General features: G+C 34.1%; 3 protein-coding genes across 4 annotated transcripts; 2 read left to right on the top strand and 1 right to left on the bottom strand.

Moving 5' to 3' along the window:
- The first annotated feature begins 2,334 nt into the window (after window positions 1–2,334).
- On the top strand, window positions 2,335–8,614 carry LOC111477012 (nitrate regulatory gene2 protein-like). 2 transcript variants are annotated; one of them, XM_023120931.1, is made up of 6 exons: window positions 2,335–2,547; window positions 2,651–2,766; window positions 3,067–4,674; window positions 5,154–5,365; window positions 6,208–6,431; window positions 7,395–8,614. In XM_023120931.1, exons 3-6 carry the CDS (start codon window positions 3,243–3,245, stop codon window positions 8,170–8,172), a joined length of 2,646 nt encoding a protein of 881 aa, XP_022976699.1. In that variant the 5' UTR covers window positions 2,335–2,547; window positions 2,651–2,766; window positions 3,067–3,242; the 3' UTR covers window positions 8,173–8,614. The 2 variants fall into 2 exon arrangements, with proteins under 2 accessions (XP_022976699.1, XP_022976700.1); XM_023120932.1 differs by having other exon boundaries at window positions 3,064–4,674.
- A 1,096-nt stretch (window positions 8,615–9,710) lies between these two features.
- LOC111477046 (protein disulfide-isomerase-like) lies at window positions 9,711–13,923 on the top strand. Its single transcript, XM_023120993.1, has 10 exons — window positions 9,711–9,992; window positions 10,290–10,320; window positions 10,448–10,726; window positions 11,066–11,254; window positions 11,357–11,482; window positions 11,650–11,787; window positions 11,870–11,986; window positions 12,127–12,244; window positions 12,897–13,009; window positions 13,522–13,923. The coding sequence occupies exons 1-10, from the start codon at window positions 9,802–9,804 to the stop codon at window positions 13,708–13,710; spliced, it is 1,491 nt and encodes a 496-aa protein (XP_022976761.1). The 5' UTR covers window positions 9,711–9,801; the 3' UTR covers window positions 13,711–13,923.
- A 681-nt stretch (window positions 13,924–14,604) lies between these two features.
- On the bottom strand, window positions 14,605–17,728 carry LOC111477031 (xyloglucan-specific galacturonosyltransferase 1-like). Its single transcript, XM_023120971.1, has 2 exons — window positions 17,398–17,728; window positions 14,605–16,081 (listed from the first exon to the last, which is right to left on the bottom strand). The coding sequence occupies exons 1-2, from the start codon at window positions 17,700–17,702 to the stop codon at window positions 14,635–14,637; spliced, it is 1,752 nt and encodes a 583-aa protein (XP_022976739.1). The 5' UTR covers window positions 17,703–17,728; the 3' UTR covers window positions 14,605–14,634.
- Window positions 17,729–17,794: the final 66 nt, after the last annotated feature.

Raw genomic sequence — 17,794 nt, 5'->3', positions numbered from 1 at the left:
TTTAAATTTAAAAAAAAAAAAAAGCAGTGGTAGGACCCAACATGAATCCGATCATGGAAGCCCATAAATATTGGGCCCACTAGTGGAACTAGAGGCCCACTATCTTTAAGTTGAGGTAGAAAGATTTGAAAATCTATTTTTTAAATATAAATTTCAAAATTCAATTACTAAGATTATAATTTACTTTAATGTTAGATTTATTGGATAAAAAATTCAACTTTTAATTATTAAATTTACAACTTTTATTCGAGTTTTTTATACTAATAAGTCAAAAAAAAGAAAAAAAAAAAAGTAAAATTTAATTATTATTTTAAATGTCAATGATTTAATTTTTTATATTTTAATTGTCGCCTACAATATATTGAGTGAACTTGTCTTTTTGAAACGATTAATTATTTAATTAAATTGAAATGGACGACTTTTTAATAGCGTTCGAATTCAATGAATTTATAATTTATTTTGGACCTAGTAGATTTTGGTATCAAAATTTCCTAAATATTTATTTTTTTATAAAGAAAAAATATACACTTTTATAAAGATAAGGGTAGATTTACTTTATTGCCCTTTCCAATTATGTCTACGGGCAGTAATTTTGGTGGGAATTGCCCAAAAAATTTATTTATTAAAACAAATTAATGTATAATTTTTATTCTTCTAAAAAAAATATAAATACAATAATAAATAACAATATAATATAATATTCAACGAATTTATTTAAAATTCATATTTTAATGTTACGCAGAGTCGATGTGAAAATCACGTTGAAATGGAAATATTAATAAAATTCAGGTTTAATTGTAAAAAATATCTTAAATTTTGTCATTTCTTAAAAAAAAAAAAAAAAATCAATAAATTTAAAATTTTAATATTAATTTTGATTTTTGGTAAAACTTTTAAAAGCTATATTCATTGATGCTTAGTTGTGAGTTATGATCAAAGGCCATGCATTGGATGTTCAACAACGTGGTCAGCGCATCGAATGCCACGTGTCAACATGAACAAGTAGGAACCACAATAATTAAATTTCCAACTGTGTATTTTCACTTTTCCTAGTTTCCAACGCAGCAGCCAGGCCATATTATTTTAATTAATCAAATTAATAATAAATATAAAATTTTAGTTTTTTTTCAATTAAAATTATAAATATCGAAATAGCAAATGAAAAAATGGAATTAAAAAATAGATTCTAGCCTTAAAAAAAGCAAAATAATTATTTTTTACAAATTCGTTACCTAAATGAAATATTTTTAAAAATTACAAGATGAAAATAATAATAAAAAAAGGATAAAATAAATATTTTAAAATTTTATTAAATTCCATGACTTATTTTGCTTATATTCCACTCTTCCGACAAAAAAAAAAAAAAAAAAAAAAAAAAAAAAAAAAAAAAAAAAAAAAAAAAAAAAAAAAAAAAAAAAGTAATTAAAAAAATAAAATAAAATAACAACGACATTCCGCCCACCAAACAAAATTTCAACCTCCCCTCCTATTTTTCAAATGTATAATTTATTATTTTTAACCCACAAGCTTTATAAATATTCACTGTCATTGTCATTAACCTTATTTATTTATATATTTCATCTTTATAAAACATTTTATTATTTTTACAATTTAATAATTCTGGTTGAAATTTAATAACTATAATTGTTTTTTTTAATGGATGTGGAGTTCGTCAACTTAATTACAGCTTTATCTGTGCTATTATTTATATTTTATTCATATTTTATAAATTAAATAAAGATTTAAAAACTAAAAATAAATAAAATTTATTTTCCCGCCTTAAAATTTNTCTAAAATTAAATGTAAAACAAGTATACATTTAAAAATTTAAAAATAAAAAAAATTATAAAATCAGATCTTAAATATTAAATTTATACATTTAAAATTATTAAGCTTAACTGGGTCCTTCCTCTTAGCTTTTTTTTTTTTTTAATTTTTTTTTACTAGGGTTGCTCCTACACCAGTAACGTTCGTGATCAGACTGCCCAACTATAGATTGACCACCAACCAAAGGAGTTTATTACATTCAATATGTCCCCCTTATTGCTAACATGTTATGGTACTATGGGATGGGTAGGAGTGAGTCGAATACGTATCGCTGCTGAGCAACAACCGTGTCCCTGATCTCTTCTATCTACTTCCCAATTCATGGGATATATATCTATAATAACTTTATAAGAAAATTTAAGAATTAAAATATTAAATTTATAATTTAATATAAATTAAACGAACAAAATAAAATAAAATAAAATAAAAAAAGTTTATTTTCTTTTATTTTTTGTTTAAAAGAAAAAAAAAAGCGAAGGGGAAAAAGGGCTGAAAGCGGCAATGCTATAATGACAAAAACAAATTGGTTACCAACGGCGGGTTCCACGAGTCTCGTGTTCCTCTGTTTCTGCCCTTCCTCCTCTTCTTATTCTTTCCGACTGAATTTCGATTCAATTTCTCTGAAACACACAGATAAACAGCCACGCGAGTGAATCGAGGAAGAAGAAGAAGATCCACTGGACAAAATTTGCTCAGATCTCCACCTTCACGCATTCCGATGTCTGGTTTTTCATTTCTTTCTATTATTCGAAGTCTTTTGCTTAATTGTTTATGTTTAAAATCACTGCAATTTGTGAATTTCAGTTATTGATTTTGTTTTCAGAATTGGGATTTCTGTTTTTAATCCCTTGAAGTATTCATTCTATCTTTTTCTCTCTCTGTCTCTGATTCTGTGCTCCTCGCATGGATGGCTATTACGTATTCTCATCGATTTCAACGGTTAGTGGTTCTCTTCCTTCTTGAGTTGTGCGCAATTTCCCTCTCTTTCTAATGGGGATTCTTTTAACTATGCTGTTCGCACTTGGAGGTTTTTTGTAATGTGTGTAAANCTGAGCTCGGCAATTCTCGTTGGAGTTGATTTTTTTTTTTTTTTTTTTTTTTTTTTTTTTTTTTTTTTGTATGATCTGATTCTGTGATTTGTCTTCTCTCGTCTATGCTGTTCGATTCGTTTGATTCATTCTCCGCATTTTTTATTCATTTGCGTGGTTTGTTCTGAAATTTGTTTTTCTTGTCCAGTAGATTATTTCCGGATCTGGAGTGGTTGATGTTGCTCATGATGATTCTACCTGTTTTTCATCTCCATCGATTTGGAATCGCATGGACATGGCAGCCATGATTACGCGGGGTATGCTGGTGTTCTACGGTGGTATTGGCCTAGGGTTTTGCTCTGGGGTTTTTCTGTGGTTTCTGTTGCCATGGGCTGTGGAGGATCCAAGGTGGACGAGCTTCAATTGGTGAGTCTCTGCAGAGAGCGGAAGGAGTTAATCAAAGCTGCGTCTCGACATCGTTATGCTCTGGCTGCAGCTCATGTTACGTATTTTCAGTCTCTNAAAGACATTGGCGAAGCTATACACAAATTTGTCGATGAAGAGATTGTGATCTCTGGTGCCGAATCATCATCCTCTCATGGCTCTCCTGTTCTTACACTGCCATCCGATGAAGGGAAAGGGAAGAGGAAGAAACCGACATCGGGCGAGAATCACATAAGCTCGTCTTCGTCGTCCCCGATTTTACATTCTCTTTCGATTTCACAGTCTCCTCATGAGGACGAGATTGACGGTCACTTACATTTATCATCTGGATCGGAGTCAGAATCTGAACACAACTCTTCCGGTCATATTCAAATTGAGGATAGCCCTTTACACGATGAAGGTTATAGCCATCCACCTTATGCTTATCCGCCAAGGGATTGGAGCTCTCCGACGAATAGCCATCCTCCTTATGCTTATCTGCCAAGGGATTGGGGCTCTTCGACGAATACATACGCCTATTATATGCAGAGGTCAACCACTCCAGCAACGACTGTAATGTATAATGGGCCGGAAACACATACAGCTTCAGATGGGCAGTGGCCTGATCCTTCGCACAATTATCCACCATATCAGCAGTATGGAAACGGAGGGTTCTATGGGTTTCCAATGGGTTCACCACCGGATTACAGCTTGCATAATCAGCAGCCAAGGCGCCCTGCTACCCCACCGCCTCCGCCTTCGCCGCCGAAGGTCTCTGCTTGGGATTTTATGAATGTTTTTGATGACTATGATAATGGTTACCAGGTTTATAATTCGGCAAATAAATATGGGTATGGTTCCATTCAGAGCAGTCCTGATTCCAACGAAGTGAGGGAGAGAGAAGGGATACCTGAGTTGGAAGATGAAACGGAGCCTGAAGCTCTGAAAGAAATTAAAGAGAGGAAGAAACTGAACGTGGAAGCAATAAACAAGAATATGAATTCAGGGGAGGGAACTTCAAAGTTTGTACCTCAACAGAGTAATGAGGACAGCTCAAAGTCAGTGCCATTGCCAAATAGTGGTAGCTCAACGGTAAGTAAGGAAAAGGGAATAAATAACAGTCCTGATACAATTGTGTTGAAAAAATCGGAACAGGAGGAGTCAGTGGGGAAGAAGGAGGTGAGTTTCGAGATTGAGGAGACTTCGACATTAGATGTTGAATCTTCCAAGAAAAGTAATTTAACCGCATTCACTGCTTTTGGTACAAGGGACCTCCAGGAAGTTGTAAGTGAAATTAAGGTTGAATTTGAAGCTGCTTCTAGCTATGGGAAAGAGGTTGCCATGTTGCTTGAAGTGGGGAGATTGCCTTATCGGTCTAAGATCACTGTACTTAAAAGTTGGTACCCTTAAAACATCTCTCTCTCTCTCTGAAAGGGTTGATTGATTATTTAACATATATGTTTTGGCCCTGTTTGATAATCAATTTTTAGTTTTTGAAAATTAACCTTATAACACTATTTATACTATAACTTTAACTTTCTACCGATGTATTCGAGAACCACGTGAAGTTTGGAAAACTAGAAAACAAAAAAAGTAGTTTTTAAGAACTTGTTTTTGTTTTTAGAACTTGACTAGGAATTGAAGTGTTTGTTCTAAAAATGTGGAAACTATAATTAGAAAATTTGGAGAAAACATGCATAAATAAAAAAACAGAAAAGTACACTTGAAGTAGCTATCAAATGTAGCATTACTGTTTGGATCCTTTTTATTTCCTACTGCTTATATAATTCCCATATGTTAGTTGTCTCAAAACACTGTATCCATAGAGGTAACAAATTTGTTTGCGGTGTTATAAAAATTCCTGTTATTGTGCAGTTATTCTTTCTCGGATCCAGTACTTGGTGGCCCCTTCCTCAGCATCTTCTCGGCCGCCATTGATTTGGTTGGACCCTAAGACAGTGAAAATGGCTAAAGCATACTCTGGGTCTAGCAGTCCTGGCAACGAGCTTGACCTGAAATCCGGAAGCCTTTCATCTACGCTGGAGAAGCTTTATGCATGGGAGAAGAAACTGTATAAAGAAGTTAAGGTATTGATGAATATGAGCTATATGCTAATTATTGCTTCTTGATTATGTAGTTGATTTGATTCGATTCCAGAGGTGTTCCTTAACAAATGCATTCAAATATAAATTTGTAAAGAGTCTAGATAAGCTTGATAGATTGCATCCTTTTTAATGTCAACACCGTCAAATTTGGTGAATGCGTTTTAAGATAAGGAGAATTCATGTCTACACAACTAAATTCTACACTAATCAAAAAGAAAGGAATTGTTACTGAGTAAGAACACATACTTTCAATTTTGATTCAATGAACCTGAGTTTTGTACTATACTTTTGCTGAAGAGAACACAAGCTCATTCTCATTGCGACTTTCTTTTGGTTTTCTGTTACTAGACCAGTTGTTCTTGTGATCCTTGGCATTCGTGTTTTGTTTTGTTGCTGGAAAGTGTTGGCTTTAGCAAAAAGAGCTTTCTCGTGTAGGTAGCAGATGTATTTAGAGAAGTTCTAAATGAAATTGTATCCCATATGTTAGTTACATGCTAACATTAAAAATACTCATTAAGCCATTTTCCCACCTGCTTGACTATTAATTTTATCTACGTGGTTCTAGCTTCGTAAGTATATGAACGACCGTTAACGATGACTGGACATTATGAATTCATGGGTGAAGATAGCTACAATTTTTTAGGTAGATTAAAAAAAGGACTCAAATGATGTCGTGCAGTTGGCATGAAAACGCTGTCCTATTCATAACAAATCTCTAATGTGATGTTCTAGGATTGATGTATGTAGCTTCATTGCTCTTAGTTAGGTGTTTGGGTATAATAGATAACTTTCCTGACTACTATTTTGTGTTTTTTTCTTTCCAGGATGAAGAAAGGTTACGTGTTATTTATGAAAAACTATGCAAGAAGTTAAAAAGGTTAGACGACCATGGAGCTGATTCCACTAAAATTGATGCTGTGCATGCCTCTATTAGAAGATTATCAACCAAGATCGACGTCTGTATCAAAGCCGCTGATGCTATATCGAGCAGTATACATAAGTTACGGGATGAAGAACTGCAGCCTCAATTAACTGAGCTGATTCATGGGTATTCAAACACTTCCATTCTTGATTATTCAATTCTTTATAATCTATCGTTGCAATGATTTGTGAAAATAGATTTTATATCCTTAGTTTAATGTTTATTGAGGGAACTTGCTAAATCACCGATCAATATTAATATTAATTTGAAGAGGAAATGACATTACAGATGGGATGTTCTGTTTTAATACCATACTAAAGTACTCATTAGCCAAAAAAACTGCTGATGGTTACTGTAAAATCAATTCTATCATATCAATGCTTCAACAAAACTGTATAAGATTTTCTCTTCGGCTAAAGATGACATAGAGAGATGCAATGTAAGATCCCACGTCGGTTGGAGTGGAGAACGAAACACCCTTTATAAGGGTGTGGAAACCTCTCCCTAGCAGACGCGTTTTAAAAATCTTGAGGGTAAGCCCGAAAGGGAAAGCCCCAAGAGGACAATATCTGCTAGCGGTGGGCTTGGACCATTACAAATGGCACCAGAGCCAGACACCGAGCGATGTGCCAGGAAGGAGGTTGTTCCTCGAAGGGGGTAGACACGAGGCGGTGTGTCAGTAAGGACGCTGGGCCCCAAAGGGGGCGGATTTGGTGGGGGTCCCACAATCGAGAAAAGAACGAGTGTCAACAAGGATGCTGGGCCCTGAAGGGGGGTGGATTGTAAAATCCCATAACGGTTGGGGAGAATGAAACACCCTTTATAAGGGTGTGGAAACTTCTTCGTAGTTGACGCGTTTTAAAAACCTTGAAGGTAAGCCTGAAAGGGAAAGCCCAAAATGGACAATATCTGCTAGCGGTGGGCTTTGACTGTTACATGCAACGTGCCTAAGTTATTTTAACATGGGCTTTCACATGATACGTTTTGAATTCTTGGATTATATCACTATAAACAGCATATAAAGACCATGGCATCTTTGTTTGCAGAAGACATGAACATGTAATGAATTTTGCTCTTTTTTACATGCAGGTGGATAAAAATGTGGAGATCCATTCTCAAATGCCACCAGAAACAATTCCAAGCACTCATGGAGAGTAAGTTTCGGTCATTAAAAGCTAGAACGGGCTCGAGAAGAGATGAGAGTTTGAAAGCTACTGTGGATCTTGAAATGGAACTTGTCAATTGGTGCACCAGATTTAACAATTGGATTCACACCCAAAAAGCTTATGTTGAATCATTAAATGGATGGCTCTTACGATGCCTTAACAAAGAGCCTGAAGAAACCGCCGATGGAGTTGCTCCTTTTTCGCCAGGTCGAATGGGAGCTCCACCGGTTTTCATTATTTGCAATGATTGGCACCAGGCTATGCTTGAAATCTCAGAAGATAAAGTGGTTGGTGCCATTCATGGTTTTGCTTTAAACTTGCATGAGTTATGGGAAAGACAAGATGAGGAACAACGTCAGAGAATCAAAGCCAACTTCCTTTACAAGGATTTTGAAGAACATCTTAGATCCTTAAAAATCGAGAGGGCAACTATAAAACCCGACCAGGACGAGGCATCGGGTGGAACTGTACTTTCGAAAGCTCCTACAGAAAGTGGAGTTTCGCCACCAGAGGATGTGAAAGTTAATTTGGATTCATTGAGGAGGAAGCTATATGATGAGAGAGCAAAACACAAGGATGCCATTAAGCTGGTTCACAATGCTGCTTCAAATAGCATACAGGCAGGCTTGGTTCCAATCTTTGAGGCTTTGGAAAAATTCAGTTCTGAGGTCACAAAATCTCATGAGCAAGTCAGGCTGTAAACCTCTTACAGGCTAATTCCTGAAGTACGATTTGGCCTGCTACATCATGTTGTCGCATTGCATTCGGCTGGACAGGATTGTACCACAGCAGGTTGCGTGCACTCGGGAGACTCGCTACGACATACCGACGTTCGTCAATCCTGGTAGATTCATGTAAGAATCCCCTCTTTCATGTACATATATATAAGCCATTGAGATGACCTGGTGTATGTAACCTATTAGTCTAGCTAGCAGATAGAAGCCATGGAAATGGATTAGACACACTGAGATAAAAAGAATGAATAAGATAGCTAGAAGTGAGATTTTTAGAACAGAAAATTGGATGAGGAGAGGGGTCTTCATAGGATTAATGAGAACACAAATTTAGAGGTTTGCTTAGTGTTACGATCATACTTGTCCTGAACGGGTTCATAATTGTACTGCAAGTTCAGAACGAGTGCAATCATGACACTTAGCACATTAATTTGAGGAACATAGATTTTAGAGGTTTGCTCAATATTACGGTCTTATTTGTCCAGGGCGTGTTCATAATTGTGTTGTGAGTTCAGAACGAGTCCAATTGTGACACTTAGCACCTTCATTTGAGGAATATAGATTTTAGAGTTTGTTTAGTGTTACGGTCATACTTGTCTTGACCGTGTTCACGATTGTGTTACGAATCTCAAACAAGTGCAACTGTGACACCATCATTTGAAGAATGTTGTATAGAAATTCATTTATTGGTACATTTTTTTAGATTATGGAATAACTTCCCCAAATTTTGATGATCTATGATTTAGTAAGTAATATATTGACGTTTCTTTTAGATAAAATAAGTCAAATTTAACCATGAATTGTTAGGTTTTATGAATTTGAGCTTTAAACTTCCAATTACATTTATTCGATTTATCTATTTATTGACTAATTTAAATAAAAATAAAATAAAATTATACAATGAAATTACTTTTGTCAAAATTCATAAATTTTCTAAAAAAATAATTAGCTATATATCATTTTTAACTTATAAATTTTATTATGTGTTGACTAATCTATGCTCAAATTAAAATCATTGTTACAATTTATTTATTTTTAAAAAATATAATATTGCAATCATTTTTTTTATTGTAATTATTTTTTAATTTCATGGGAGAAAATGCAAATATTTAACTTTATTACAAAAGTTACCGATGTCTTAGCTAAAAAATAAACAGCTAAATATTTTAAATATTCAAATGAAAGTACATAGGCCAAAAGTATTAAAATCAAAATAATATTTTAATTAATTTAATTTTAATAGAAAAATAAATATTTAATATTTTGGTGAATTTTAAACATGGAATAGGTAAATAAATTATTAAATTTTATAAATTAAATAATCACAATTAACGTAATAATTTTGGTGTAAAAATAAATAAATAAATACGCATTATAAACGTTTTTTTTTTTTTTTTTAAATATGACGAAAATAAATTGTAAATGCCAAAGAGTTCAGAGTGGTCCTATCCAGGTTTGTCTTAAACAAGAGCGATAGGCGAAAATGTAAAAAAAGCATGCGAAGCACGTGGTCGGCAAATGGCGCGATTTTCTCTCTTCTCTTGATCCCTCTCTACAATCAATGCTGTAAGCAGGCAAGGGAGAGAGCTCTGACCAATGGCTATGGCGATGGCGTCCGCCATTTCTCTCTGCTTCGTTACTCTTTTTGCCTTACATTCTTCTTTCTTCGTGCTCACAGTTGCTGCGACGTCCGATAACCCGGAGTTCGTCGTCGAGTTGGACCGTTCTAACTTCACCGACTTCGTAAGCAAGCTCGATTTCCTTATCGTCTCCTTCTACACTCCGGGGTATACTGATTTATCTTCTTAATTTGTGGTTCTTTTATGTAGTTCAATTCCTTCATTGCTCGGTTCTTACTTGTTGCTTTTGTTATTTTACCTCTACGTCTTACTATCTTAAATTGAAGTATGTAAAACGAGGTGTTGCCGTTGTTTTTTACATTTCTTTCTTTATTTCGTTGTGGATTGTTCACTTTTCCTTGTATTTTGGTTGGCCGGTAGAATCCTCAAAAACAATCGCGCGTTTCCTTTTTCTTGGCAATTAGTCGTGGCGTTTGATTACAACTTGCAATGATTTCGTTTCAGATGTGGACATTGTAAGAGGCTGGCACCGGAGGTGATATATATATCTCTGTTCCTAATATCAGTAATTTGTAATCTGATTTTCGGAGTGCTATTGGACTGATCTTGAATCTCGAGAATTTAGGCATCGTAGCTGACTGACTTGTTAAAATATTTTGCAGTATGAAAAAGCTGCTAATATTCTGAGTAAGCATAATCCTCCTTTGACTTTAGCAAAGGTTAATATTTTCAATGAAGCAAATGATGGACTTGCTGGATCCGACGGCACAATTTCTATCAAGATTGTGAGAGAGGGAGGTAAGAATGTTCAAGAGTACAAGGGCCCTCTTGATGCAGATGGTATTGTTGAGTACGTGAAGAGACAGTATGGGCCTGCCTCTGTTGAAATAAACACTCTGGAGGATGCCCAAAATTTCATATCTGACAATAAGATTGCTATTGTGAGTACTCTATTTTGGCTACTTCGATATTTTAGGATAATTGTTTAGAAGTTATTGACTTGAATAGGTTTAGGAAAATTGTTAGTTTTTAATTAGGAAGAACTATTAGAAACTTGACTAGAAAGTTTAGGAGATTAGTTGGGTTTTATCCACTATGAATACCCATGAGATATACTTATGTGTATGTTATTTTTACAACAACAAAGAAAATTGAAAAGCATAAGTGCTTAAGATTTCTTTGTTCCAAAAAGCTATGTTATTCGGCTTCAATTATTTGTTTCGACCTATTTCGATCGTGGGTCATTTTCAATAGAATTCTCATATTTTCTCGACTTGCAGGTTGGCATATTCCCTCAATTTTCTGGGGAGGAGTTTGAAAACTATACTATCCTAGCCAAGAAATTGCGTCCTACTGAAGAATTTTTTCATACTTCAGATGCCAAACTTCTTCCGCGTGATAAATCATCTGTCACTGGTCCCTTAATGAGGGTGCTCAAGCCATTCGATGAGCTCTTTGTTGATACTCAGGTAAAGGAGAATTCTCCATGTCTCTATGTTCTTGAATACCAATTATCCTGTCAGATCATAATATGCTGCGAATTGGGATTCTTATGGAAGCTAAACTTCCAGGATTTTGACGTGGATTCCCTCGAAAAATTTGTTCAGAAATCAATTGTACCTACGGTAACTATCATGGATGGTGACAAGAACAATCAACGTCTAGTTGATAATTTCATGTATAATTCAAATTCAAAGGTTAGAAGGAATCTAGGAACTACTTATTGGTTTATATAGATGATTTAATACTAGTAGTTGGAGATGGAAATTTTGCGTGGACAGGTGAGCATTCTAACAGTTCATATGCTAAAGTTATTCTTTTCTCGAGGATTTTCTAATCAAAATTCCGTTTCCAAATTTTATAGGTCATGTTGTTTATAAATTTTAGCAGTGAGATTGCTGCTTCCTTTGAATACAAGTATCGTGAACTGGCTTTGCTATACAAAGGAGATAGCCTCAGTTTTCTGATGGCAGATATTGATGCTAGTTTGCATGCGATTAAGGTCCATAATTCGGTATCCCTTTATTGTCATTGTAATATATATGTTCAAAAGCTGTAGTGTTCTCTGTTCTTGTAAATTACAGCAATATGGAGTTAAGGATGGTCAAATACCCTTTATTATCCTACTAAGTGATAAAACAAAGTATCTGAAATCCAATGTGGAGCCTGATGAACTTTCTCCTTGGTTGAAAAGATATAAGGTGATACCTCTCCCTCAGTTCAAGTGTTCCATATTCAAAATTTGCGAGGAATTGTTTCATTTCTCAGCCTCAGTTTTGATTGTTAATTAATTCATATTGATTGCTCTGGGGTTTTCTTATGACTAGTTTCATTTCTGCAGAATAGAGAATTGGAACCATACATAAAATCTGAACCTATACCAGAGCATAATGACGAGCCTGTGAAAGTGGTGGTAGCTCACACATTTCAGGACATAGTTTTCAAATCAACTAAGAATGGTATGTATAAACACATTCATTGGAACACATGTGAGTTTAAACGGTTATTTACTGCTGTTTTCAATTTTGATCTGGGTATTTACATGGCTCAAAATTGGAAATTGATCCTATCACTTTTGGTTAGTGATCTTGCATTGCAACTTAATTGATCAGTATCCAGAGAAAGTTGTTAATGGAGTGAAAATAGGGATTGCTGTGAATTAGTTTATGATATTCAACCATTGAAATTGGCTGAGATAACCGTGAAATATCGAACACGTTACTTTTTGTGTCCTTTAATAACTATTTTGTTTTCTCACAACTTTTTAGTAAGCTTTTCACCTTCGTGAAAACACATTTGAATTCTTAGCCAAATTTCAAAAACCCAATTCACAACTTTTTATTAAGCTTTTCACCTTTGTGAAAACACATTTGAATTCTTAGCCAAATTTCAAAAACCAATGCAAGTTTTTTAAAATTACTTTTATAGTTTCAAAAACTTTTGAATACCTTTTTTAGAAGGTACATGATCAAACAAGAAAACTAGATGTGGAAGTAGTAGTGGTAAAAAAACAAAATAGTTATCAAACTGGGATTTTGTTATTCAGTTTGCATTTCTTAGTTGCATGATTACAATAGAATTGGCACGTCCCTGATACACGCTTCACCGCAGTTCTGCTCGAGTTTTATGCTCCTTCGCATAAAGCCTGCAAACAGCTGGCTTCAGTCTTTGAGGATCTTGCCATAGCATATCGAAGTGATCCTGATGTCATAATTGCTAAATTCGTAAGATATATTCTATACCCTTTTTTAGTACTTCTCTGCTACATTTTTGTTATCCTTATACGCTTGCTTGCTCCGTATGCTAAGAAATAGATGGACATCATAGTGGCTGTTAGCACTTAATTTAAAAGACATTCACCTTGATCTTGTTGGTTTTGACCATCGGAAGCAGCCTAAAGCATAATGAAACTCACAAATCACAGTTCGTACTAAAATACTTTAATCACAAACAATGCACTTATAATATGACATGTAATTATTCAAACGGTTTATTAACTTTTCAATGCATGACTGTCACATTCCATGATTCCAACCTGATGCTTAATGTTCAACTTTGAATAAGTCGAACTTATTGACTGACGTATATCTATTAAAATAAATATTATTTTTTTGTCCAAATAATAGTTAATTGCATCCCCTGTATAACTATTGTCCCTAAACTCCTATCAATTCTTGCATCGCATCGTCTTGAGTCGTTTTTTTTTTAACATTGGCGTACATGGTGACTTCTTCAGGATATTTTTGCAAATGATTTACTACATGACTTCGAGATCTGGACACTCCCTACTATTTACTTCAAGTCAGCTGATGGGAACATTTCACGATACACCGGGTATGCAACAAAGAAAGACTTGAGAGATTTCATTGAAAAGAATAGGTCGAAAGCTGCTGATGAACATTCGGATTTAAAGGATGAGCTCTAATGGCGGTACGCTCTCTGTTCTTGCACATTATCTGCAGAATGTTTCTATTTTTCTTTTCTATGGGTATCAAATGGGTTAGATCTGTAACATTGCTAGCTCTGTACCCTTGAAAATTAGCCTAAAGTTAGCATAACGTAAATCATCTTAAATCTTTTGATATTAGTTTGACCTCTTAGTTGCTGTTTTACTGGAGTTTAGGATAACCAATGGTGAGAGCTATTTTATAGGCTAGAGACGAGGATTTGACACGTGGATATTAGATGAAAGGCTAAATTAATAAAAATATCTTAAAATTTGTACTTTCTTTCAAACAATTTGGTACTAGTGTATATTAGTTTAAATTTTTTAAATGTGGATATTAGTTTAAATTTTTTAAATGTGGATATTAGTTTAAATTTTTTAAATGTGACACGTGGATATTAGTTTAAAATTTTTAAATGTGGTACTAGTGTAGTTTTGATTTTTTTTTTTTTTTTTAATTATAGTTCTTTTTGAGATTTTCAAAAAAGTTTAATGGTATTAATGAATTTTTTAAAAAACTCAGAAAGATATTTTTGAAAGATGGTATCTTTGAAATAAATTATTAAACTATAGGATATTTTCAAAAAGTTAAATATTATTTAGAGTTTATCTTTTAATGTTCAACGATTTTAGGAGTATTTTTTGTCCGATAAAGTGCAATTTTTTTGTTTATTATTAATTTAGCCTAGAGTTTATTTAACCATATATTAAATTAGGATAATTAATATAATTTAATTTTCAATATTAAAAGATAATTAAAGAAGTATGAACTAAGTATGATATTAGATTTCGTTCTATAATATTATCAAAATCTTGCAATATTTATACAAAGATAATATAAAAATAAATAAATAAACATTTTTCTCTTCAAATTAAACCAAAAAATATTGAACACTCAATTCATTACAACATCGAAACCCTACGAAGCAAATTATTAATTGCTATATCATAAGCATCTTGGAATTTCCGAATCAAATTATTCGAATCTCCATAAACCAAGCCAGGCATTAGTTCATAAACAATATACCTTCTCATTTCCTCTCTTTTCTCCAATGAAATCCCTTTCAATTTTTCCACCACATTTTCTCCACTTCTCTTCAACTCGTTCTTGTCAATCATCACTGAATATTTCCCATAATCCTCCGGTAAATGCCATGGATACTGATAGTACGCCGTAAACGGATCGAAAAACACCGGAATACAACCCGAAATCAACGAATCAAAAACCGATTTCCTCGTCGGACTGTCTCCGGGCGGCTGCAGGCAAAATTCCGACTCCAAAAACAGCTCAATCACCGCCTCCGGCCGGTCGCAGTCTCCGCTCGTGCAGTCCATATGCCGGCAGAGCCGTTCCGCCGCTGCCGCTGCCGCGGCGCAATGGTCGATTAATAACGACCGTATGTTTTCCGGCGAGTCGGGTCGGGCTGCTCCTGCGAACCCGACGAGATGTTTCCTCTTCGATCGGTGGGCTTTTCGTTGCCAAGCGAAAATGTCGTCGTCTTTATGAGGATGGAAGAATGTAGGATGGGGTATTCCGACGTCGTTTTGATGCCATGGTTGTCGTTCGATTAAGAGCTTGATAGGGTTCTGTAATTCGTCGAATTCTAGAAATTTAGTTCCCCAATTTCCGTTTCTTCGAAAATCCCATGAGATTTTCCCCAAAACAAAGACGTGATCCTTGCCGGAGTTTTGAATCCATGGCTTCTGCTCCGACAGCCATTGAATTAGCTCTAAGCCTAATGAATCCTTCAGAGAATTCGTTACGTTGTTCTTGAAATGCCATCGGAGAATGTCCAGTCCGCCATAGTAGGGCACGTAGAAAAGCTTGGCTTCGTCTTGCTTGTAAACTCTGCAAGGATGCTTGAGAATCCTGGAATGGAAGATCGGCTCGAGCGCGTACTGATGAGTATTGTACCATCCTTTCCCCAGCGCCGGAATCGGATCTCCTAACCCTTCGTTCCTGAAATGTTTGCAGAAATCCATCCATGGAACCATCTCGCCGCACTGCTCCACCAGCTCTTTATTGAACTTCGCCGGAAGTTCGTACACGTAAATGCCTTTTCCGCCGCACTCCGCCGCTCCTACATTATTGTTCCCCGTCGACACGCTCATCCACGACCTCTGCCGCCGTAGCTGCTCTTCAATGGCCTTCATTGCATTCATAATCTCCTCTTCGTCTCCGCTTCCGGCCGTGATTTGATGGCCATCGACGGAATGTTCGCCGTCGTCGTCGTTGATCTCCTTGTTCTTCATAGATTCTGCAGAAATGGAAGGTTCTGGAACATCAACGATCTCCTTTATATACCCATTATTGGAACTGGAATTTCGTAGTTCTCTCGTTTCTGATTCCCTGTATGGAAATATGTATAAATAATTATTTACATTGAGAATTAAATTGTTTTTATTTCAAATCTAAATTCTAAATTATGTTTTTAAAAAATTAATATTTTATGGGTATTTATAGGGATATCATCACTAATAATTAATATTTATATCTAACGCTCTAATTAATTAGAAATAATAATAAGGAGAATTAAATCAATTTAACGCTAGCTGTAATAATAAAAAAAAACAATTGAACATTTTAATTTTTTATTTTTTATTTTAAAAGCTAGAGAAAACTAATTGTGAATGAGCTAGGGATTATTTGGTTAATAATGATAATAATAATAATTTATTAAGGTTAAATTAAAAGTTTCTTGAAATTTGCAAATAACCCCTTAAAACTTTCAATTTTGCATATTTTTGTATCTATTATTTTACTTAATTAAATCTATAAAAATAAAATAAAATAAAAAATATTCCATTTTTATTTACTTTTAGAAAATTACAATTAAATCCTTTCCAATTGGCTTGTATCTATTATCGATTAAATCTATAAAAAATAATAATAATAATAATAGAAAATATCCCATTTTCATTAACTTTTAAAAAATTATAAATAAATCCTTAAAACTTTCAAATTTGTATAAGTCTATAAATAAATAAATAAATAAAAAGTCCCATTTTCATTCACTTTTACAAAATTGCAAATAAAACCTTCAAACTTTCAAATTTGCATAAGTCCCATCTCCATTCATTTTTAGAAAATTACAAATAAATCCTTAAAACTCTCAAATTTGCATAAATTTATACCAAAATATAAAATATCTCATTTTCATTACTTTTAGAAAATTGCAAATAAATCCTTAAAAACTTTCAAAATTGCATAAATCTATAAATAAAAGATAAAAAATAAAAAATAAAAAATAAAATTTCCCATTTTCATTCTCACTTTTACAAAATTGCAAATAAAACCTTAAAACTTCCAATTTTGCATACGTCCCATCTCCATTCGTTTTTATAAAATTACAAGTAAGTCTTTAAAACTCTCAAATTTGCATAAATTTATACTAAATTAGAAAAGATACCATTTTCGTTACTTTTAGAAAATTGCAAATAAATCCGTAAAACCCTCAAATTTACATAAATTTATACCAAAATAGAAAAGGTCCATTTTCATTACTTTCAGAAAATTGCAAATAAATCCTTAAAACTTTCAAATTTGCATAATTCGATCTTAATCGATTAAATCTATATAAAAAAGAATGCTCCATTTTCATCCTCTTTAAAAATACGAAAGATATTAAACTCGTAATTTAACAAAAATAAAAACGAAAACATTACCTAAGGGCGAGCTCGGGACGACTGTGATTAACTACTTGGATCGGAATCTCGAAGTCGGGGCGGGAGCCAGCAGAGAGGCAATAAAGATTGGTAAGCTTTCTAGAGGAAACACAAACATGAATGAATCTCCGAGAAACAATGGAGGTTGAAGAAGACCATAAAAGCATAAACAATGTCAACAAAATTGCAGCAGGGATTCCGTACAGAAGCTTGAACAAAACGGCGCCGTATAGACCCGCCTTCCTTCTTTCGTCCACTTTCTTGGATTGCTTGGTAATGGCGGACGACCTTCTAGAAACCGCCATTTTTGGGCTGGACTGAAGAAGCTTATAGGTCGTGGCCATGGCTTCTCTGGGTTTCTTTTTTTTTTTTTTTTTTTTTTTTTTTTTTTTTTTTT

Source organism: Cucurbita maxima, unplaced genomic scaffold (genome assembly GCF_002738345.1).
Source record: "Cucurbita maxima cultivar Rimu unplaced genomic scaffold, Cmax_1.0 Cma_Scf00003, whole genome shotgun sequence".
Classification (NCBI taxonomy): domain Eukaryota; kingdom Viridiplantae; phylum Streptophyta; class Magnoliopsida; order Cucurbitales; family Cucurbitaceae; genus Cucurbita; species Cucurbita maxima.
This window is presented reverse-complemented; position numbering and strand designations above follow the sequence as displayed.

Bases quoted from the DNA above. Each gene is read 5' to 3' on its own strand.
- LOC111477046 (XM_023120993.1), top strand. From the start codon at position 9,802: ATGGCTATGGCGATGGCGTCCGCCATTTCTCTCTGCTTCGTTACTCTT. The intron at 9,993-10,289 runs GTATACTGATTT...ATTTCGTTTCAG, and splicing joins GTCTCCTTCTACACTCCGGG to ATGTGGACATTGTAAGAGGC. The intron at 13,010-13,521 runs GTAAGATATATT...TGACTTCTTCAG, and splicing joins ATGTCATAATTGCTAAATTC to GATATTTTTGCAAATGATTT.
- LOC111477031 (XM_023120971.1), bottom strand. From the start codon at position 17,702: ATGGCGGTTTCTAGAAGGTCGTCCGCCATTACCAAGCAATCCAAGAAA. The intron at 16,082-17,397 runs GTAATGTTTTCG...ATTTCCATACAG, and splicing joins CGTCCCGAGCTCGCCCTTAG to GGAATCAGAAACGAGAGAAC.